This window comes from Ciconia boyciana, chromosome 11 (genome assembly GCF_034638445.1).
Source record: "Ciconia boyciana chromosome 11, ASM3463844v1, whole genome shotgun sequence".
NCBI lineage: Eukaryota > Metazoa > Chordata > Aves > Ciconiiformes > Ciconiidae > Ciconia > Ciconia boyciana.
In genome coordinates this window covers 4,616,556-4,639,635 of record NC_132944.1, presented here as the reverse complement: position 1 = coordinate 4,639,635, position 23,080 = coordinate 4,616,556, and the positions used below count along the sequence as shown (strand labels likewise).

Genomic DNA, 23,080 nt, shown 5'->3' with positions numbered 1-23,080 from the left:
AGCTCAGAGGATGTTTTAGCATCGCTAGTGTGAGATTTTCAGTGCATGTAGCTGAAACCGGAGGCCCTCCACATCAGACGCTTCTTTTTCTGTTTATTTATTAAAAGGCTGCATGTCCTATTTTCTAGTCTGACTTGCTGATAGGAAGTATATACCAGCTAATATTTGATATTATCCCACACAGTTCCTATGCCGACCCGTAAGCATTAGGAATTATGTTTTTCTGAGTCAAGCCCAGTGCCATTTTGACCTAGAGTGCAACTCCCCTTTTGCTTAGCTACCTGTTTTTTATTAAATAGGTTATATTCAGTGATTCTTAAAATCAGTCATGTGGATGTTCGCATCGGGTTTCAGTCAAACCAACTAGGTCAAATCTCTGCTCGTAGCTGAGCAGCTCTAATTCTTGTTCGTTAACCCAGCCTCCCTCTTTTGGGTGTGAGCGTCTACACATCTTCTCTCTTTTCATGCTTCATCTTGATTTGTTTGCTTCCGATACCCTTGGTTTTACTGCAGGTAAGCAGTCATTTGTTTTCCCTCTTTTTCTACTAATAGAAAAGACTTGCATGTCCCTGTTTTGCTTACTTTTGATACAGATGTGAAGCTAGGAGCTCCCTTCCATGGACAAACCCAGCTCTTCTTTGGAAAGCCTGAGCACGGCATGTGATAGTGCCGTTTGTTTTCATGTTATCTTTATCTACTATAATGCAGTAATTAGATCAATTCCCAGCGAGCAGGGATCCATTTCAGTTGGCACCAGGCAGAGAAGGGGATGCAATCCATGATTCCCAGTTGCATAAAAGGGCTGCAGCTCCTGAAGAATTTACTCGGACCAGGAATGCCAAGACCCATGGATGTGAGCGCTGCCGGGGTTTGGTGGCAGCTGAGCAGATGGATGTGGCCAGTGTGTTCAAGGGGGGGACGTGAAATTAGGAGAAAACCGATAAATTAGGAGAAAACCAATGCACGTGCTCTCTCTGGAACTTTTCCACACACCACGCCTGAACAAGACTTGAGTTATGAGCCGTGTGTGTAGATTTTGTGTGATATCATTATTACTTGATTTTATAGCAAAGATGTTAACGGTGTTGGCATTTACCTCGCGATGGTTATTGCTCCCAAGTTAGCGTCTTGTATGAAAAAGGACCTCTTGACACCTCTTGGGATGCTGGCTCCAAGCTTGGGTCTTATCTGTAAAATTTAGTGGCACCAATGAACTTACCTGAGTTAAATTAGAGCAATTCCCTTCTACAGGCCCTGACTTTGGCTAGGAAGTCCCAAATAAGAAGGCTGTACCACTTTACTGGAAAGGGATTGTAAACCAATACTATGTCACTGTTTTGCTTTCGTCTTTCCTAAAGCCACTGTCATCTTTTCACTGGCACGGCCATGCCATCAAAAGTCAGGTTTAGGATAAATTATCTTTTTCTGAAATTAAACTTTAACCAGCCAACTGAAAGTCTAACATTTGGTTTGGCTCTAAATAGGATTTTGTTGTTAAAGCCTTCCCAATTCTTGTTATTTCAATGAAAAACCGGCATTTTTATGGAAGCGAAAAAATCAGACATAAAAAAATGCGAGGTGCTTGTGACACGTTACGTTGCTGAGCTCCATTTTCTGGAGAATGGCTTTGCCCTTGGTTTTCGTTATGCTGTTCATGCTTCTGATCATCTCAGTCAGCTGTTCCCTCCTAGTCCTTCTCCATCTCCTCCCAGCCTGCCAGGACATTTGCACCAGCCCTAAATAGAAAGGCTGGTTTCATATCTGTGCTTGTTCCCGAGTGGAACCAGGAAAGTTCTGCTGCTTTTTAATCAGGAGAGGTATCTGACGGAGAAGGAGACCTGGGTACAGATTAATCTGCCAGGGTGATTTTTAGCTCTGGGCTACGTGGCAAGCCACCTCGCCGTTTAGCCTTCTCTCTTGCACAGAGCTGAGGGTTGATTTTTGTGGGTGTTTTGCAGTGCTTCACGTCGGGAGATGGGCAGATGCTTCTTTCACAGCGTAGGGAGGGGAACAGAGGTGGTACGGCTACGCCGCAGAGTTGGGAGTGAAACCCAGGCTTCTGATGTTGCAGACCGAGGACTACCCCGCATACTTCTTGACAGTGAGATGCTGTATTCCTCTCCGCAGAAAGCAGAGGCTGGTGCTGTGTGCTGCTTTGGCCGGTTTGATGCTCCACGTTCAAAAGACAGAGTTCAGCTCCAACGAACCTGGAGAAGGCTGGGCAAGAGGCGGCGGAGCAGAGGGCTGGCGGTGGGCAGTGCTGAGGCTGCACCAGGGCAGGCGCCTGGCCGTGGCCTGGTTCGAGGCTGTGTCAGCTTTATGCTGGAAAATGGAGGGAGTTTAGAAAGCAAGAAGAAAGCCATCATTTTTCAATTTAAAAATTAAAAAAGAGGAAGAAAATGGCATCTTCCCAGCTGCTCAACCTGCTGGTGATTGTGGGCAGATTAATGGAGCTGCCTGCCTGACCTTCTCTTGATAAGGCGTTAATAGACAGAATATAATAAATGGAAACCTCGACAGTATAATCGTTAATAAGCTTAATCAAACACACTTGATATTCTTTACTTGGACAAAATTATAACATTGTTGGTGACTGTGAGAGCGCTGCTGAATTTGGACCCTGCGGAGATGTTTGATGGAGCATCGCCCAATATTTCTAATTCAACAATTAGGGCAGTGCAAAATCAATACAGCCCCCATCAAACGGGTGAAATCCTGCCTTATTAAGACATCTCAGTTTAATTGTTAATGAACGATCTAGTAGCACTGGGGGGAATTCCTTTGGACCCAGTTAGCAGCCTGGTGCTAGTTAATATTTTTATCAGTGATAAAGAAGGCTGTAACGAAAAAAGGGGATGAGCTGCAGTTTGGACTTGTGTAACAACAAAAAAAGGGTTTGTAGATGGGTACAAGACGTACAAACATTGGAGTGTCCTAGCAAAAGGTGCAACAAGCGTGGGCCTGCGTCTGAGTCCATGCGACTATCCTCATGTTCTTTCCTGGGGCTTCTCTCCTGTATTTAGTTGCTGTATTTGACCGACCAGATGATTCCTTCTGGTCTTAAAATTTCACAGACGCGTTCAACTGGTGCAAGTGAGAGACACCAGCCCGTGTCATGGGACGGCTGAGGCATCTTGGATAATTAGAAAATAAATAAATGCAGTGGTGATATAAGCGCACAGAATGAAACCGCTGCTGGGAGCGGGATGGAGGTGGTGCACGGCATTTCTTTGCACCTGAAAAGGTGAAGGGAGCTGGGAGGGAGCTCCATCCCGGGCCGGGAGAGCATCTCTGGAGCAGCACTGTCCCGCCGGGCAGCGAGTGCCCAGCTGCCCTCCTCCCTCTTCTGCGCCAGGAATGATGCTCAAGGCAAAGTAACAGCACCTTGTTTATTTGTTCTTATGGGGTTTTGTTTTTTCAAGGGAGCCACAGGCTCTGTTTTGGGTAGGAAATGTAGTAAACTTGTCTGTGCCTTGTGTGACAGCTCCTCTTGACGGAGCACAGCTTCAGAGGTATGGTGCTCCTCACATTGATTTGCTTGCAAAAAATTCACTAAGCAAAAAATTCACTCTTTATTTAAAGAAAGGTACTTGAACTAAATAAGCCAGACTGCTAGTACGACTAATACCAGCTGCAAAAACAGTGATAACTACTAATATACTGCTAAACACTTCCGCTGTGGGTAGCTGCTGTGAGTTTTTTTCCATTTCTCACTGAGCTGGGAAGTGAAACCGTAGTTGGGTGGTATTTCTGTGGTCAGAGCCGGTTTGGAGTCAGAATTCCCACTTGGTGGCAAACATTTTTTTCATATCAAATGGGAAAAAAAAATTTGAATTTTGAAATCTGCAGTGGAATAACCATTCTCTTGTTCCAAACAACAGTTATTTGACCATAATTGACCGTTTGACATTAATCTTTTCAAATAATTTTATGTCAATGTTGTTTAATACACCGTTGGGATAGTATGTATTCTAATACATAGATGCTGTTTTTATAAGAAATAAATTTAAGGAGAGGAAATGCATTTTGCTTTCTGACAGTACTTTCTGCCGGTGCCTGGGGCTGAGCTCTCCCATCCCCACCAGCTACGGGTGCCACACGTTTCATGGGGCAGCAGCTTTGCAGCCCTCAGCATCAGGAGGCAAATCCCAGTTCTGAACTCAGGGGCGTCAGCATTCGTGATGGAGGAGCAAGGCGTGCAAATGACACTTTCTGCAGGTGTCCTGCTGCAGGGCCAGGTGCAGTTTCCTCTTTAGTCTGGAGCAGATCAGTTACTCCCTTATTGCTTTGCTTTATTATTATTGTGCAATTCCTCCTTCAGAGAAGTGGGTTTCAATCTGCAGCCGAAAAGTATTCCCAAAGTGCTATTTTAATATTTATTTTCATCTGACTTCCTATTACTGTGGCAACATGCACTTTGAATTTCATTAGTTTTATGCATTTAAGTTCCCTTTTTAAACCTTTATAAGGTCAGACCCTGCTTAGGTAAATCAACAATTTATTAGATTTGAGATTCTGAGTAATATTTTTCCTTAAACAGCTGTAGATCACAGGTAGTAAGGGCATTAGGGCTTCTGCCTTTTTGAGAAATATTTGATTAGCGTGCGCACCGGATGATTCTGTTACCTAAACCCCCTGTAACTACGTAAACATCTTCCATCACAGATTCGTTCTCATGCACTCGTGGTCCGTCAGCAGCACGTTGCAGGGTACCTGCACTGAAATAAGGTGGGAGGTGGGGTCTGTGGGACCTCGCACCAGCACGAGAACTCAAAGCTCTTGCAGCTGAAGCTGCTCCAGAGCTCCCTGGGGCTGCGGGACCCTCTCCCCGAGCTCTGGGGTGGCAGGGAGCACGCACCGTGGGGTGCTGAGCATCCTACGCAGGCTATGGGGACTGCTGCTGGTGCTGTGCCGAGCTCAGTATTGCTCCTTCTGGGTAGCTGGGGTTTCACAGGGAGGTTTCACAGCCCTGTCCTGGCGACCTGATGCATCCCAGCTGGTTTTCTGTCCAGCCAAGACTCACATCACCCAGAAGAGGGTTCAGCTGGGGGGCAGCCAGCCCACGCAAGTCCCTGTTCCCCATGCTTCTCATTTTAGTAGTGATTACTACAGCAGAGCTGATGCCCTCTCTCTTAATTTCCCACTGCTGTGGCCCCTGGGAAACAAGCCCTCAAGTTGCTTTCACCTGTGACTTGACAGTCAAGAAAGTATAAGTAGTTCCCCTGCCACCTTGGGGCTTCTGGAGGGGTTTTTGTTTCACAGCAACTCATAAAAGTAGGTTGTGAAAAGATGGTTTAGCACACGTTGGCCGTCTCCCTGCAGAAAGAGCTTGGCAATCTGCAAAGCAGAGTTGCTGCTGCCTCTTTGAGCACTGGTTTGGGCTGGAAAAATGCTAACGGGGAGCCCCTGGCTGGCAGGAGGCTGAGCTGCCCCAAACTTCTCATTCCTGTTTTCTGTGCAACTTTCTGATTAAAGTTCAACTCGGAATATGCCAAATAATTCAATTACATCTCTGCTGCTGGGTTATATAAGAGAAAGCTGAAATTGTGCCTCATTTCATAAGGTAAAGTGTATCCTTCTGCTGATCTGAACAGTTTCCCTGGTTTGCAGTGTGGTTTCACCATGCCTCCTTGGCTGAGCTGGGGCTTCGAGAGCGGCGAGAGTGCTTTAGATGTTTTCTGCATTGACAGGCATCATTTAAGTGTACTAAACCTGGCTTATTATGTGTATTTGTAATGGTGTTTCAGCACGCCGAGGAGACCGGAGCAGCTGGATCAGGCCGCGGGCCAGCGGTCAGCATCCCCCTCCCTTGCACAGACTGCACCCAGCTCCCAGAGCCCCCGGGAGATGAGGGGCCGGGGCCAGCCTGGACCGCCGGCGGAGGGACCGCGGAGGACGCTGCAGGTGGATGCCAGGAGCCAGGGCTCGGGGAGGTCTCCCTCGGCGTCACCGGACCGGGGCAGCACCCCTACCTCTCCCTACTCGCTCCCGCAGATCGCCCCCCTCCCCAGCAGCACGTTGTGCCCCATATGCAAGACGACAGAGCTCACCTCCTCCCCCGGCCAGCCAAACTTCAACGCCTGCACCCAGTGTCACAGCAAAGTCTGCAACCAGTGCGGCTTCAACCCCAACCCGCACCTCACCCAGGTAACGGCTCCTCTTCCTCGGGCAGCCTTTCCGGCCGGTTCGGGTGGGCAGTGCTGTGGCTGCCGCCAAGGTTTGCAGGGAGAGGTTCTTGTTTTCTCCAAGCACAGAAGTTGCACCTTTGCTTTTGGCAGCTGCGAAGCATTGCCCAAGAGCAAGGGCTCTGCTGGTTAATCGGGATAATTGCGATAATGTGAGCTATAATGAGGCAAGGGAGGCAAATTAGTTAAAGGGAAATGGTAGACCACCAGAGAGGTTCAGTCTCTGTTGCTGGGACCCCAGAATGCTTGGCTGAGGTGAGGTCCACGTACACAAAACTGCCCTGAAGTTGAAGGACTCAACAGCGGGAGGAGAGCAGAGGGGTTGTTGGCAGCCCCAAGGTGTCAATCGTCTTAGACCCTGACTCATCCCGGGTGGTGATGTTTTGGTGGCGGGTGAGTTTCAGACAGCGTCAGGCTTGGTGGCAGGAGAGAAGTGCGAAGTTGTGCGTGAGATGGTGCCTTGCCGGGGGAGTGTTTCGTGCCATGTGGGATGTGTGAAATGGATGTGCCGGGTTCCCAGGGGCGGATCTGGCAGCAATGGCGAGCAAGGGGTGCTGGGGCTGGCTGGGGCTCTCCTTGCCAATCCATCAGGTCAGAGACTTCCACACAGGGTGGGAAGGGACGTGGATGCTTTTTGCAGCTGTTAAGAGCTAAACCATTGGATTCCTACTCTCAGGCTTAATAACAGAAATGCTAAGCCGTGCTTTGGAAAGCCACTGTGCCACTCCAGTGTGCGAGAAAAGAGGATTCAGGCACTGAATTCCCCTGGGTACCCACGTTTTATTGCCAGTAGCTGTTTCTGGTAGGCACGCAGTGCTTGCTCCTGACACCAGACAGTGGTTTCTAAACACCGTTGTTTGAGAGACTCCTGCCTTCCAGTCCCTTTTCCCGGTGGAGGAGAGGTTGGAGAGCAAGGAGAGCTGATACCCCTGGCATAGCGAGACATAATTAGCTGGGTGCTGCTTTTGTACCCCTGTAAAGACATACTTACTCCTGTGAAGATCAGAATAAGGTCTCAGACCTTAACAAAGGGCCCTGAGGTGGAAATTCAGGCTTCTGCAAGGAAATGCCATGGGTCACACTTCTGTTTCACTTCTAAATTGATTTGCTAAACATTTATTTTGTTGTCCAAGCACTGCATTGAAAGTTGGCCAACTGCTCTGAAGAGTAGCAGTTAAACAGCAAATAAACAAACAAAAATGCACCTATTGCTCAGTTTCTGGTCAGCCGGGACCGGTCTCCACTGCCTTGCCCCCAGAGCTTTCCCGCAGTGGCCCCTACCCGGAGCCTCTCTTGTAGATACCCATGTTAAAATGTGTGTGTGCATGGAGTTTCTGCTTAGCATCTCTAGGCCATCTCGAGGCATCTCTAGGTGTCTCTGCCCTCTGAAATGTGATTGACTGCGGAGCATTTTTAAACATCATTCAAAAAATTGAACCTGGGATGAAAAAAGATGTGGGGTGGTTTTTTTTGTTTGTTCTGAGTTTAATATGTATTTCAACAGCAAGCAACCTTATGACTTGTAAGTAGGTCGTTGAGGGAGCTGGGGGATGAAAACAGTTGTCCAGGATTGCTGTTTGCAGCTTGTGTTGGCAGCCCGTGTGCTGGGCTGGCTGGGGGAGCGACGGTGCTTACTGCCTTGTTGAAGCGTGACTCGCCTTCCTTGGCATCATCACTTGTGCTGCTATTCTAGAGTCGCATAGGAAGGCGTCTGAAGCCGTCTGGTGGCATTAAAAAGGGTTAATGGGAGGCAGCTCGGAGGTTGCTTGCTTTCTTGATGGTAGGAGCCAGGTTGGAAAGGACCTCCAGGGGTCACCTAGTCCAACCTCTGCTCAAAGCAGAGATCAGGCAGGGGAGCTCCGGGCTTTATCCGGTTGGGTCTCAAACTCCCAAGGATGGATCTGCCGGTCCCACCTGCTCCACTGCTTGACCGTCCCTCACAGGGCAAAACATCCATCCAGTCTGGTCCCTCAAACCCGGCAGGTGCTGCTGGGTGGCTGCACAGTATTGCTAATGAGGGGATTTGTGGGGTTGTATTTTCCATTTGCATTTCCTTATGAATATATTTTCATGTGAATAGTTGATGTGTCTACTTTGTGCTGCAGTAGATATGGATTTGTAACTTCTCTTTCTGCTTTCAAGGCTTTCTAGTAGAATTAAATCATCGAAAATATCACATTTTCGAAGAAAACCAAACCCAGGAAAACCAAAATTGTGTTTTACTTGGTACATCCTCTCCTGTGCAATCTGTGGGACTGCCAGAAACCACAGGTGTGGCGAGGTGGGAACTCTGGTACTTGTCTGGTGTAACACAGCCATGTGCGTTGACTTCTGAAACCCTTTTGAGAGCCTGATGTTTATATAAGCTTGATGTGTCTTTTATATTTTTTATGTGTGTATATATATAAAATATATAAATTATAAAATAGCTTTTAAATATATCTTTTCTATACATATAAAAATAAAATAACAACAGACTTGGTATACGAGCTGTAGTCCATCATGCTCCGTCCTGCCACTTACAAGTAGCAAGAGCAGATTTTTCAGAGGAGGGTTAGCCATACCCCCTAGCAAAACACTTTAGCTCGATAATTAGGTGATACCTTCTGCTCAGAAGCATATACGTGCCTTTGAAAAATTAGTTTTCTTTGTCTTGTCTCTTATTTTATTCCTTTTCTGGCTTGATGGTCATTTTATCTTAAAGGCAAGTAATGAATTTCTATCATGACGAAGCAGCTGGACTCTATGGCATCTTGAGTTGATTGCTTGCTGAGCAAGAAAAATCTTTTTTGTTTTTTTTATTTGCTGTCTTTTTATTCCTTTGAGCACCAGCTCATTCTTGTCTCACAAGACTGGGCAAACAGAAGTTCCTGTCTGCTGTCGGTGTCACTCAATATTTTACATGTGGATAATCATATTCTTCCCTCTGTTCATCTCCGCGCTATGCGATAACTGCTGTCATCGTTTTCAATTTGGTTACATGCTGGTGTGCCAGTTTTCTCGTTCATTCACTTATTCCTGAAGGTCAGTGCTCTTGCCGTAGACAGTTATTTTAAGCAAGGGGAAATGTGAAGGAGGGAGCTATGGTGGCACCACTAAAGACAAGAAGTTATGAAATAGCATGGTAAAATTTAAGTTTGCTTACACACCTATGTAGGAAATAGGCTTTTGAGTGGAGATGCGTTATTTTGAATGCAATATTGTAGCCCTAATGTTCTAGTAGGATTTTCAGTTTCTCATTAAAACTTCTTTTCTAGTTTTCCACTGTGTTGTCTTTGAGGGTTTTTTTGGACAGCTTGTTCTGCAGGACCATACCGGCAAGGCTGTCATCTCCTCCGGGGGGAACAGCTCAGTTTCAAGCCAGTACAATAGGTTTAGAAAATCCTCTTTTTGTACATCTTTCACTTTGTAATGCTGCTCCTGTGGCTTTCGCCTGACTGATCCTGCAGCATGTTCATCTGATTGGATTTGCTCTGTTTGGTATCACAAGGAGTAACCTGCAGGCATCCTTTCTGTTTCTCTGGGGTTTTGAAGTGCCACTGCACACTGCTAATTTGAGAAATTAATTTCTTCTTCAGTGCTCTTTTAAAATTTTTTGTGTTTCTTTTAATTCATTTCCTTCCCATCTTAAGTACTAAACCGAAAAAGTTTAGAACGTGGTTTTGATTTTAATCAAGAGCAGTGGCACAGCATTAAAATATGTGCTGTAGTTAGTGCCGAAATGACACTCAAACTGTCTGGCTGCCTAATAGGTTTGCTTGCAACTGCTTTGGGATTATAGAAGATCTTGGTGTTCTTCCTTACGTTTCCATTGTGCTTTTTTCAATTTGAAATCGTGTTCATCAGATGCAGTTCCAGAAGTATTCAGATGCATGCAGTAGATATCTTTCCCCCACCCTGAATAAAAGAAGCGTATTTATACATGTATGTTCTTCACCAAATTACTTTCTTTTTGAAGTCCCTGCTTTTGTCCCCAGGCCATTCTGAATGTATTTGCTGTGTTTGTGACTGTATGAAGTGGTAATACTTGTTAAACTTCAGTTCTGGTCCACGTTTTTAGCTCTACTTAAGGAGATCGAAGAGATTCTTTGTACTTTTTACAGTATGAATATAATGTAATATGAAAACATGAAATATTTAAAATATTTGAAAATAAATCTGTTCCCTACATGCTCCGTGCCATGTAAGATCATCACCAACCTTTGATCATGGACCTTTGCAAGTGAAATGTGAAAAGTCTCAAGGAGGATTAAAAACTTGCTGGTTGGTTTCCCAACAGTGGTCAAGGTTGTTTGTTCAGGAGAGGAAAACCTCTCAGCAGCTCTTGAGTTATCTGTAGCGGGAGGAGATATCCACAAAAATAATTTGAAGTTTTTAGGTAAATGTTTAAATTGTATTAATGGGAAGCACACCATCAGCTGAGGTGGTGAGAATGAAATAATAGAATCATAGAATGGTTTGGGTTGGAAGGGACCTTTACAGGTCATCTAGCCCAAAACCCTGCAAGAGCAGGGACATCTGTAACCAGATCAGGTTGCTCAGAGCCCCGTCCAACCTGACCTGGAATGTTTCCAGGGATGGGGCATCTACCACCTCTCTGGGCAACCTCTGCCAGTGCCTCACCACCCTCATCGTAAGAAATTTCTTTCTTAACTCCAGTCTAAATCTGCCCTCCCTCAGTTTAAAACCATTGCGCCTTGTCCTGTCACAACAGGTCTTGCTAAAAAGTCTGTCCCCATCTTTCCTATAGGCCCCCTTTAAGTACTGCTTGAAGTACTGGAAGTACTGGAAGGCTGCTAGGAGGTCTCCCCGGTGCCTTCTCTTCTCCAGGCTGAACAACCCCAAGTCTCTCAGCCTGTCCTCGTAGGAGAGGTGCTCCAGCCCTCGGATCATTTTTGTGGCCCTCCTCTGGACCCGCTCCAGCAGCTCCATGTCCTCCTTGTGCTGAGGGCTCCAGAGCTGGACGCAGCACTGCAGGTGGGCTCTCACCAGAGCAGAGGGGCAGGATCCCCTCCCTCGACCTGCTGGCCACGCTGCTTGTGATGCAGCCCAGGGTACGGTTGGCCTTCTGGGCTGCGAGCGCACATTGTGGGCTCATGTCCAGCTTTTCGTCCGTCAGGACCCCCAAGTCCTTTTCCGCAGGGCTGCTCTTGATCACATCATCCCCCAGCCTGTATTGAAACCAAGGACTGCCCCGACCCAGGTGCAGGACCCTGCACTTGACCTTGTTGAACCTCCTGAGGTTCACACAGGCCCACTTCTCCTAATGTAAGTGTGAATGTACAGGATAGGGCTGTATTTATCCCATCATAATGTACCGGTGGATGGTTTTCTGCTCAATACTGTAAGAAAATTCAGAAAAGCCTTCTCCAGCCCAGCTCCACCAGCAGGAGTGGGGCCTGCTGGCAGCACCACCTCATTCACTTAGCACATAACTTAAAAAAAAAAAAAGAGACTGAATGTTGCAGAAATTGTGAAGGTGTTCATATGCTGCTTTTCCTAAGAGCCCATTTCTCAATCGGTCCATCGTCTCAGTTTTATACCTTGCAGCGTGTTAGTGTCCGATTTTCAGTAAAACCTGCTGTTTTTGTGAATTAAGGATCCAGTCTGAAGTATTTGCGCTCCAGGAGGCTTTGGCTTGACTAGTGACCACTGGTTCAGTGGCCCCGTGAGCAAAGGGCTGTGCTTAGGGGTGCCAGGGGGGTTATTAGTTCTACATTAAAACGGTGGCCATTATTAGTAGCAGTAAATCCCCAGTCTCCTATTTTCATCCCTCTCATCTCCTGCCTGTCATTCAGTGAACATCCAAACATTTACAGGTCTCTGATGCCCGCTGTGTAAGCGTGGGCAAAATCCCCCTTGGGTTCAGCGGTTTTACCCTGGGGTCTAATAGATGCCGAAACGATTTGGTGGGGAGCAGCTGGGCGCAGGTCCCTTGTGGTCTGGGTAGCCCTGAAGTTGTTGGAGCACGACTGTAACTTATGTTTCTGTAATTTATGTGGCTTGAAGCCACATTTTGCAGTATGTTGTGCTCTGACACGCCGCCCCGTTCCTCCTGGGTGTTAATGTGGCGGTTTCTGGGACTATGTGTCCCCTGACCAGTGAGCTTGGGAAGCATCAAGGGGTGAGGGCTGGATGAAGAAGGGTGAATATATTGCTTGCCAATAGGTAATTAAACATGATTTTTGAGACATTTAATCTCCCCTGTGTCTCTGCCTTTTTAAACAACCAAAGTGGTCCTTCTCCTTCCTGGCTCTTCATTGAGAAGGTGTGGGGCGATGCTGGCATGGCATCTCCTGAACTTCCAAGTTTTCCCTGGGTGCGTCAGCTCCGGGTTTGATTTAGCTCTTTGCAACGGGACTGACGGCAGAGGAGGAGCCGTGAGACTACATTTACGCGGTCTCTCCTCTTGCTGAATGGCAAAGCCGACAAGGTTTTCTCCTGCCCTTGGGACCTTGCTGGCTATTCATTTTCCTGGCTGTGAAGCAGCCTCAGCTGTTGGCACACGTGCAGCACCGCATCTCGAAGATGTGTTATTGTGTTTGTGCAGAAACGCGAGGCTGTATTTAGAGATTATAGTTCCCCCTTCCCTTAAAGAATGGGTCCTGGGTCTGAAAAATGCTGGATCTCAAGCAGTCCTTATAGTGGGATAATATTTAACAGTAAGTGTTTCTCTGGTCTGGTATCCCCCGGGGGATTTCCCCCCCAGGTGTCACGCTTGTGGTGGCTGTGGCAGAGGAGCAGGCAGCTGGGGACATAAGCTTGCAGGGCTGGCTGTGTAAGCAGCGGTCCTCCCTTCTGTGCACCTTTCAGCAAGTTCAGGAGTATGCTTTTTCCTCCTGTGATCAGATCAAAGCCCAGGACGCCCTGGGGCAGGCAGGACTTGTGTGCTGCTGTGGTGTTAGACAGCTCTTTGGGTGTGTACGTGGTAAGGTTGCACCCTATATCCAGCCAGACCCCTGTGTTGCTGAGTCAAGTTGCCCGTTTCAGAATGGTTTCTCTTTTGAGATCATCCTTCTTCATGATGTAGCTGTAAAAATAAATCTGTCGTTAGCGTTACGTTGCAGATCTGGGAGAAATTTTCCATTGGATCAGGCTGCGCAATAGGAGAGAAATGTGAGTTTTATTCCAATTTGTTGTTTGTTTTTAGCAGAGCTTCAGCCAGCAGTGACCTGTATGCGCTGTGTGATGCTCTTTGCAGGAGCCAGGGCTTGTCGTGGCGGCTGCCTTCTCATAAGGATGCAGCGATTTGGGCTGCACCTGCCCTGAGAAGCACCCGCCCGGGCAGGGATGCTTGCCCTGGTCTGGTCTGCTGCTGTGGGGCAGCTCCCATCCCTGGTGCTCAGCTAGCATCTGCGGCGTGGGCTGGCCAGGACCAGCGCTTGCTGGGGATGTGCCCACCTGAAGAAGCCCTACAGCTCTCTTCAAGAGCACCTCGTGCTGTGAGCACGATGGAAAAGCTAGGCACTGTGCTCTTTGTGATTGCAGTGAATATTCTGCATTTTTTAATGGTGAGAAAATATTGATAGAACCTTGAATTTATCGCCCTGGACCAACAGGTTGTGTGTGTATGTGTTTCCTGTATTTTAGCCCTTCCCCACCATTGCTCTTCACCTCTTAATCCCCTTATCCCTACACCAAGTATCCCAGCCCTCACTTCATCCTGTGTCTGCAGCGTGCAGTGAAGGATGCTTCTGTTCTCTCTTGCTTGGACTTCTTTTTATTTATTTCTGCTCCATCTTTTTTTAATGGGGTGATTAGCACTGAATAAAGCAACTAATACAAAGCTGGAGAGTAGCATACTTGTACTTGCTGAGGCTTTCTCCATATAAATGACTCATTTGCCTTTTCGGCCCCTGCTGCAGCCCGAGCAGGGGCTTCTCCCAGCAGTCTGCAGCGATGTGCGACTTGTCTGTTCGACAGATCGCAATTTAAGTTAGAGCCAACAAAAAAAAAGCTCATGAGTAATTCTGGCTGTTCCTCCCAGTATGCCGCCTTTCGCTGCGCTCTGTGTAGATGATTCAAATAATGCAAAATTCACTTGCGGAAAATGTCAAAAAAGATCTTGGCTAAACGGTTCCCGGTGACTAATGGTGTTGCTGTTGTTGCTCATGGTGGCTCCCCTCTGCCAACGGCTGGCTCCAGTGAGCCGCGGCAGCAGGGACCTGACTGCGGGGACACGTAAGGGTCCATGGTGACGTCTTAAATTGTTTGGAGGGGATGGGAGAGCATGGTTTCCCACATGCCGGAGCGATGCTGCAGTGAAGAGGGGTAATAAAAACAACTGCAAGTAAAGACAAATACTTCTGAGAGATGGGAAGTGGCCCGCTTCCTTCTTGGCATCTTCTGTCACTTGATAAATACCAAGCCCAGCAAGCCACATGCACTGAGCCACCACCGCCCCGCGTCGTCCTTCCCTCGGTACATTAAGTTACGGCAAGCTGTTTGCTTGGATGAGACGTGGTTTTCCTCTAGCTTTCAACTCCCATATCACTTTATCATTAAAAAGAAAAGCAAGCTGAGGATCGGAAGCGGCTGTCACGCTCTCCAAAGCAGAGCAGGGTACCGAGTCAGAGGCTCCCCATGTTTTTGAAAGCTTTGCTGTGTCTGCTACTTGCTTTCGGTTCCCTCCCCTGGACGTCCCCAGGCAGAGGAATAAGATCATTTACAGCCCGTGGTGGTGGATGGAGCTATTTTGCTCACGCGGATGCTGCTCAAGGTTTTCCTACCAGTCGAGCACATGAAATCTCACATGTGATTGAGTGTCCTTCCGGATCCCGCTCACCACGCACAAAATATCCCGAAGAGCAGCCATTGCACAGGGCTTCATAGCCCTTGCTTGTACGGTCTTGTTTGCCGTGTGTGATTGGTGGTAAAACGCTGCGCTGCCTTCGAGGAGTGCTTCGGTGGAAACTTCAAACGCTTTCAGTGCTTCAACGGGGATTAAGTTAATCCCAGACAAATTAATTCCTGTTTACCATCTTTCTACAAGCAGCAGAGAGCAGGGTGGTTATAATGGGGGGTGTCAGACACTACCCGCTCTGCATCCCCTACGGTGCTGTCTCTGGTGCGGCAGAGGGGTGCCCAGCGGGAGAGCCCCGGCGCAGGAGGGGACACTGTGATGTGGCTCTTCCCACCCTGGCTGGTAACGACGTATGAGGTTTGTTTGGTCTTTAAAGATAGCCGTGCTTGGCAGAGGTGGTGACATCTCAGCAGTTATCTCTTTTTTGACCTGAATGTTAGCTGATCACCGATGCTATTTATAGAGCTGTGTGGGCTCCCATCACCAGAAACCCAACTTGCTTCTTCCTAACCCCGTTTCTTAGCCATGGTCATGTTTAGGTGCTGAGAGGGGACTCACGTAGTGTGGTGGACTGAAAAGTATCAGAGATTTCTGAAAACAGCCCCGTGAATGCAGTAAGGTGTTTGTGGGGCAGCAGTTTGTGCCTCCTGCCTGAGGTGTTCCTCACCGCTTTAATTCAAGCTCCAGCCTTGCTCCCAGACCTCACCCTCCTGTTGTACCCAGCTCCTCATCTTGGAGAGGTAATATGCAGCTGTGCTCCTGGGCAGCCCTTATCTGAGGGGATATGGTGCTAATTGGACTATGAAAACTGGTTATTTTAACTCTGATTGAAATGCCATTTTATCTAGGCTGTAAACCTTTTGATCGAGGACGGCCGAAGGGTGGGATGTTTGAGTTCTGGTTTTGATTCATGTAAATAGGCTGTGCCGTTGGCTTGGCTTTCTGCTCCGGGTGAAATCAAAGCCAAGTTGTTGGAATGGCTCAATAGGGAAAGATGTGGTCTGTATGGGATGGGAGTAGGCTATGCAGCAGGTCTGTGGGATTACAGGTTTGTCAAAACGAGTTAAGGCATGGACATAACATGGCACTAAACCAGTTGGAAGTCAGTTTTGAAGACTGAAGGGCCACTGTGTCCCTCCCCTTCCTCCCTTGCCCTGCCCACTTTGCCCATCTCCTGCATCTTAATTGAGCCCCAACTGCTTGTGCAGCAGCCCCTACTGCCTGGTCACAGCTCATGGAAATCCCCCAAGATGGGAAGAAGACTTAACATTGACTGTTTGCTCCCTCCCCCCCTGCTCTGTCACCCCCTTGCTGTGTCCAAGCCATGGGGTTAGACTGGCCGGACCCTTGAGTTGGAGACCTCCATGGACGAGACCTGAGTGGTGGGCAGGACAGATGTGCCCATCAGACTTACGGAGACGAAGTTTTGGTGCTCACCTACCTCCAGCAGCCCTCTCCCCCTTCTAATGAGCACGACGCAGTATTCCCGTTAGATGGAAACAGAAGCACAAATACTCGGGCTCATGTTCAGCAAAGCCTTGATTATTCTGAATCATCCAATATCCTTATCAGAGCACTACAGACGGCGCTTGCATCAGTCACAGCACAGGCTACCGGAGTTGGTGGCAGCACTCTGCCCGTTTTAATTGCCACAAGCGAGCAGCTATTTGAAGCCCTGTCCCCAAAGAGCAAACGAGCTTGTCACTGCATGTAGCTCGGCTTTGCAAGAAATGTGGGCTCAGCAAGCGTTCCCTATTAAAAGCCTGCTAAGGATGCAAACGTATAGAGGTGCACGTATAGAGCAGCAACCAGCTGGGCGTGCCAGAGCAGGGGCACCGCTAGGCTTGGCTCTAGGAATGGGAACTCCCCTTGGGACTTCAGTTTTGGGGTTTTTCCCCTCTGTCTTAATTGCAGAGTACTCCAATGCCTAAAGACGCAGGTGGGGGGAAGTTGGAAAGGCCATGTCCCTGCAACTCCTCTGCTGTGGGGTTCCTCCAAAACCAGCTTTGTTGTGGCTCTGGGCCGCACATTGGTTCTGCTCAGCCCCTCCTGTGCTCTCAGATGTATCACGTCGTCTTTTTTCCCTGGGAGACCTCCTGTGTTTCTCCTGGTCTCCTGGAAGGCGCTGCTTGCTGCTCCTTTCCCCCGTGAACAGAGTATGATGCCCAGTAGATAAAATACCAGGTCTAGTGGAAAGGTCTAGCTAAAAACTAGTGGTCTGTGCTAAAGTTACCCTGGGGACCTGAGGAAGAGTTGAATTACCTGAATTTCTGGATTCCTCAGAAATAATGCACATACTTATTGTGGGGAGAGGCTTGTCCTTGAGCACGCCTGCCTCTGTTTTGCCCGTGACGGGCAGTGCGTACTCTATGTATTGCAAAACCTTTTGAGCTTTGAGAAAAGCAAATACTCTTGGTGTTTGATGGAGCCCAGCGTGCTAATGCAAGAACAACAGTGCTGGGGCAGAGGAGGGGTCCCCCCAAAAGGTGAAGCCCAGTTAAACTGAGCCCTTGTACCCAGGCATGCTGCTTTCATCTAGTCCTGAGCAACCTGCCCAAGGGACCTTTGGTAGGCTGGGGCATGAGTCCCGACTTTTTTTGGAGTCCCAAGTCAGTACTGAGATGCTGGGCCAGGCCAGCTAATGACCCAAAATCCATTTTTACAAACTCTACCTTATGTTCTGACCTGCCATATTAATTTTCCAGATTATATGATTGTGGCTTTCAAATTGGAGAGCGCTTTGAGAAATATCATCAAACAGGCATGCTGCTGCTGCCATCTGTCTTTGAGCTGCTTCTGGGATCCCATTACTTGCTCTCAGCAGACGATGGTTATTGCTTTATTGAATTAGGAAGAAAAAAAATCCAGCAATTTCTGAAATACCGTTTTCCATAACTAATTCCAGGTGCTAAATTCTCATTGAGACCTGGGGGATGTGTGGAAATAATGCTTCATGCAGATCCTGGGCATAAAGTTTTTACAGGTCTGCCCAGAAAAGTCCCATGATCTGATGGTTTTGAAGGACGTGTCATTTGGAGGGCTCTGAACAGGTCCACTGCGTTAAGTGATCTGAAAGCCATGCCACCCCAACCAAGAGCCAATAATGGGGACTATTTTACTTTCTACAAAAAAGTGAAGGCTTCATTGCCCCTACTGATGGTTTTTGCCAGCTCAAGCTGTTGCCCCAAGTCCCCCTTCTTCTCCAGCCAACCCCTTTTCCCATGTCTTCCAACTGCAGGCAGTTGCCCCATGCCACCCAGCCTGCATCCCACTGGGAAGCAAAGGTCTCAGCACAGCAAGACCCTCTCCCTGGGCGCGTGGGTCGCTGTGCACTGATGAGCAGCATCCCCTGAGGTGATGTTGGCCGTGCATGGTGTGCCATTTTGCATCCCAATGCCTGCTGCACACCATGGTTCAGACCTGCTTCTCCTCCTTTCCTTTCTCTGCAGAGCGCCAGGAGCCAGCCTAGCCAGGCAGGGGAGTTAACACCAGCAGACAAGGCTGTGGGCAGATAGAAGCTTATGGGAAGGTGGTATTTATTTGGATGTAAAATGTTTCCCCTTCCCCCCCCCCCCCCCCCCCGGTGCCCAGGTCCCGCTGCTTCCCTCTTGCCAGCCAATCCATCCCTTATCTGCCCAATTTAAGGTGGTTTGGGTCTGATTGCTCGCAGTCGGTGCAGCTCCCACCGTTCAGCTGGAGGTTTTGATGCACAACACTCAAAAATCAGGAGTGAGACCTCTCCAGCTGAACACCCGAACGTGGAGGGAGCAGCAATCGGTCCTGCTATCTCGCCTGTGAGAATGCACCGTAGATCAGAGAGGGTCCCCGTGGCTGGTAATTATACTCGCGTCGCTGGGGCGCAGCGACAAGATTTATTGTTTCTCTCCAAAAGCGGTTTCTAATTGGCACTGGCACAAATCAAAGGGGGGTGAAATCAGCTTGAACTGTGCAGTTTGCTCCTCTGTAGTTTCCCTTCTGCCTGGATGGACACGGAGTGGTGCTGTTCTGGAGCGCTGCGGCTTGCATTGCCTATCACCCAGTCCAACGTGCTCCTTGGCTGCGGCAGCAGCACCAGTGGAGGGGACCCAGCATGGAGGTGCTGGGCGCATTTGGCACCTAAAGATGATGTATTGAGCTATAGGGCTTGACTAAGAAATGCTTTTATAGAAGCTGTGCACCTTTTCAAAAATGTCCTGCCAGAGGCATAGGATAGCTGCCTGGAGATAGCTGTCTGTCACAGCTGTGATGCTTTAATCAAAAATGCAGTATTTACAAGAGAAGCCTTTTTTTCTTTGCTTGACAAATTAATTTGAGATTTCATTAAACACTGGTCTGCTCCAGCGGACTGAGTTGTCAGCTGTGATGGCAGGGACGGATGTCCTCGTCGAGGAGCTCTTAAATGCTTTGCTCAAATGAGCAACCTGATTTATTTCTCTGGTATTTATTGCTTGGGGTTGCATGCACCACTGTGTCCAATACATCTCCATCCCTCTTTCCATCTTCTCTTTGCAGCCACTGGTGCTAGAAATGTTGCTGTAGCTCAGCAGTGGGGGCAAGGGGGCTCAGGAGTGTCTCGGCAAGGGGCACGCTCCCCGTGCACCGCGGGGTGCGATAGCCGGCTGTGCGGGCAATAGGGGGCTAACGGCAGCATTAAAATAGTGGTTGACAGTGGCCTGTTTGCACCAAAGGGTGTTTGTGAGAGAATTCTTGCATGGTGAGTTTGGGGTGTTTTTGTTGTTTGGTTGGGTTTTTTGTATTGACCCAAAGCTGCTGCTGTTTGGAGATCTTTCAAAGAAAAGCTAAGAAGCCCAAAAAGGTGGAGGAAAGATTTGCTTCTGCAATGTGTGGGTCTTGTTTTTTTTTTTTAACTGAGCAATTTCTATTTGAAATTTTTTTCTCTTCTGTAATGGTTTCTAGTTTTGCAATTGAGGACTCGGCCCCTCATTTGAGCAGAACAAAACTAACTTTCATTGTAAACTTGCGCAGGGTTTGAAATGGGGCTGAGGAGTCCCGGGCAGGTTGCCCTATGGTGATCCTTGAGCCCCCCATCAGGAGGGCAGCAGAGCTGCCCTATTTGAGTAACTTCGTATTTTGGCTTGGGTGACGACAGAGGAGGCAGCCTTGTGGATAGCAGGATTCTTTCTGATTAAGACTTTATGGACCTTCCCGGGGTGTATCAGCTTAGATCTCCATGGCGATAATGACTTTAGATCAGCAAGCAAAAAAATCATGATTTGAATGACCAACTTTAATCTTGTTTTTCAATTAGCGTTTGTTTTTGAAGACAGGGTGATTGCTATTGTAGACTGGCTTGCAATTAAGTATCCCCTTCTTAGAGGGTATATAATGGCTATAAAAACCCAATTAACAGGGATGTGGCTTTACAGGTATCTGTTCAAATTCTAATTGTTTGCAGATTTTTGTGTTGGAATTGATACATTTTACGTAGTAGATTATGACTTATGAGCTGGTTCCAGGTGCTTTTGGATGGGGATAGGAATTTTGGATGTAAAATGGTTTTTAAAACATTAAAATTTAAACATTTTAAATTTTTTTAACACTTTTAAAAAATGTTCCTTTCAGGAACACAGAAAACCTATTCTGCTTTATTAAAATAGGTAGCTGGTGACTGGACAAACTGTTGCTGGTGTTTATGGCCATACTTGTAAGCCTGTTTCAGGTGCCAGGGCCACCCAAGTGGGTCTCTCCAGAAGAAGGCAAAATGGGAGGTACGTCTGGGGGCAGGTGGTCCGTAGGCTGCTTTGGGACCATGCAAAGCTGAGCTCCTTTCATAGCACGCAGTCCTCCAACACTGCCTGAGCAGCTCCTAAAAATGCACAGAAACTGTACCTGGAAACGCAGAAAACCATTGATTGGGTCTGAAGGCCATGGACATGCTGTGGAGCCCCAGGGAGATCAAGACCAAGAGTTCTGCAGCGTGAAGGTGGTGGCCGGTCACCTCTAGGAGACATTTTGCACGTTGTGGTCTTGGTGCTGGGACGTGCTCCCCCGGACAGACGCCTTCAGCAGGGAAGCTGGTCGTAGGCCACTTTTGCTGAATAAAATAGCTGTTGTTCAGTGTGTGTGGTCTGTAGGATGGCAAGTGATGGACTTGGACTGCAAGGAAGATTTAGGTTAATATTTTGAGAATGTTTTCTAGCAGTGAGAGTAGTTAAGTCAAAGCCCCTTTATTCCCCCTTTCGCTGCCCACCCGGTAAATCCACAACTGGTGGGAAGTTTTGGAGACCAAATTAGACAAACATCTGTCGGCAGCAATGCAGGCGTGTTTGATCCTGCCTGGGGGCAGAGGATAGAGCCAAAACCTTTCAGAGGCCCTTACAGCCCCCTCTCCTTGCTGCTGCAGGATATCAGGGCAAAATCCCGAAGCCTTTAATATGGGTTTGTTGGAACGAAGCAGCAGTGTAAATAAAATTCAGATGCAGGAGCATCTATTAGCAAGAGTGGGGAGCGGGGCAGGGAAAGGCAGTCCGGGGTGCCCAGGTTGGAGGAAGCCCACCCAGCGCCTCTTGTCTGCTGCTCAGAGTCATAAAGATGCTCAAGGTTTATGGTAGGGCCCCGAGCCCGATAGGAAAGGGCTGCGTTCGTTCAGGGTCACTGGAGCCCGGAGGTGGTACCTGCCCCTCCTACCCTTTGATGTGTGGTTGGTACCACAGTGTTCCCCGGGCAGCGCTCAGCGCTGCGGTTCGTTACTCCTCTGCGTGGGAAGGGGGCTGCCTGCGATGGCTTCGTCATGGGTTTAGGATTAACCCTCCTTCTGGACACCTTCCAGGTCCCTCTCTTGGGTCTCTCCTATCCGAGTGTGGTAAGTCCCGGCTGGACAGGACCTTTCATTCCCCCAGCAGTCCTCCTTTCCCCTGCCTCCTCCGCAGGGTGCTGAGTGCCGTCCCTCGCGACAGCCCCTGCAGGCCTCCGTCCCCCAGTGCGCTGTGTCCCATCGGGCTTCACTGCGGCTCTTACGCTCCATCACGATCCTCTAATGAAATTCCTGGAGAAACCAGTACAGCCGGCTCCTGAGGAGGGCTGTCCCAGCCCCGTCCCAACCATGAACGGAGCGGGGATGTACTGTGCCTGTCTCCTCCCAGGTGCACAGCTGAATCTTGTGCCTATTTAATTTGTTCAATATTTGTATCCTCCGAGCAACACGATAACCCAAATGAAGACACAGGCTGAGGGATTTCAAGCAAGATCAGACCTGCCTTGGGCATAAACCTGCCTTGGGCAGCTTATGCTATTGCCCCTTTGGCCAACGTTTGGTAACAAGCCGGGGTGTCTCAGGATCATGGCATCTGCTCGCTTTTCCTTTGCTGCAGCCATAGATTGGTGTTTCACAGATTGTGTGGCTAGCTGGATTATAAATTATTCATGGCAGGGAACTTATCGTGTTTATCTGGAATAATTGAGCAATTAAATCTGTTTAGGTATGTAAAAAGATTGTGCAATGGCTTGTCTATCTTCAGGCCTTAACATCTACAAGAGCATTTATTACATATTTAATCCAGAATAATAAAAAAAAGACAGAAAATACATTCTCCTTTGATGCATTGATCCACTCTGATGTATTCATTTGCAGAAGTTGTTCGTTCCAGCGGCTTCACTCATAAATACGTGTTGGCCCAGGGTAAGTGAGACCTAACTTGGCTCCTTCAGTCTGCAGAAAACGTGAGGCCGTAACACCTGGTCTGTGACTCTGTCTCTGAAAATACTTTGGGCTGTCGACACTAGCACCAGGATTGTCTTTATTGTTTAAAAACTTCCATCCCAGACGCTCGCTGCTGGGTCAGAGGATCACGATCCTCTCCACCCTGGCTGCTGCTGTGCTGTACTCAGACGTTGATGCTGCCAAGGTAATGCAAAGTTTGGGGCGTAAAATGACCTTCAGATATTGATGTGTGTTTAGCTTAGTCCCTGAGCTACAGCCATTATCTACTATTACTGTAATTGTCCAGGAGGGTTCCCAAAGGAGCCAGAAACTCATGGGCAAGGCTGCAACAGGGCCCACTCATAACTGAATAAATGTGGAGTCATACAGTAAATGAATGATGATTTTATTCTGTGTTACCAACAGGGAACT

The 23,080-nt window shown here is 48.2% G+C and overlaps 1 protein-coding gene across 1 annotated transcript in view; it reads left to right on the top strand.

Annotated features, from left to right (window-relative positions):
• BSN (bassoon presynaptic cytomatrix protein) overlaps nucleotides 1-23,080 on the top strand; it is a 96,615-nt gene that overhangs the window by 17,959 nt on the left and 55,576 nt on the right. The window contains exon 2 of the mRNA XM_072875699.1: nucleotides 5,748-6,147. Within this exon, the coding sequence (XP_072731800.1) occupies nucleotides 5,748-6,147 (400 nt within the window). The remainder of the gene's footprint in view (nucleotides 1-5,747; nucleotides 6,148-23,080) is intronic.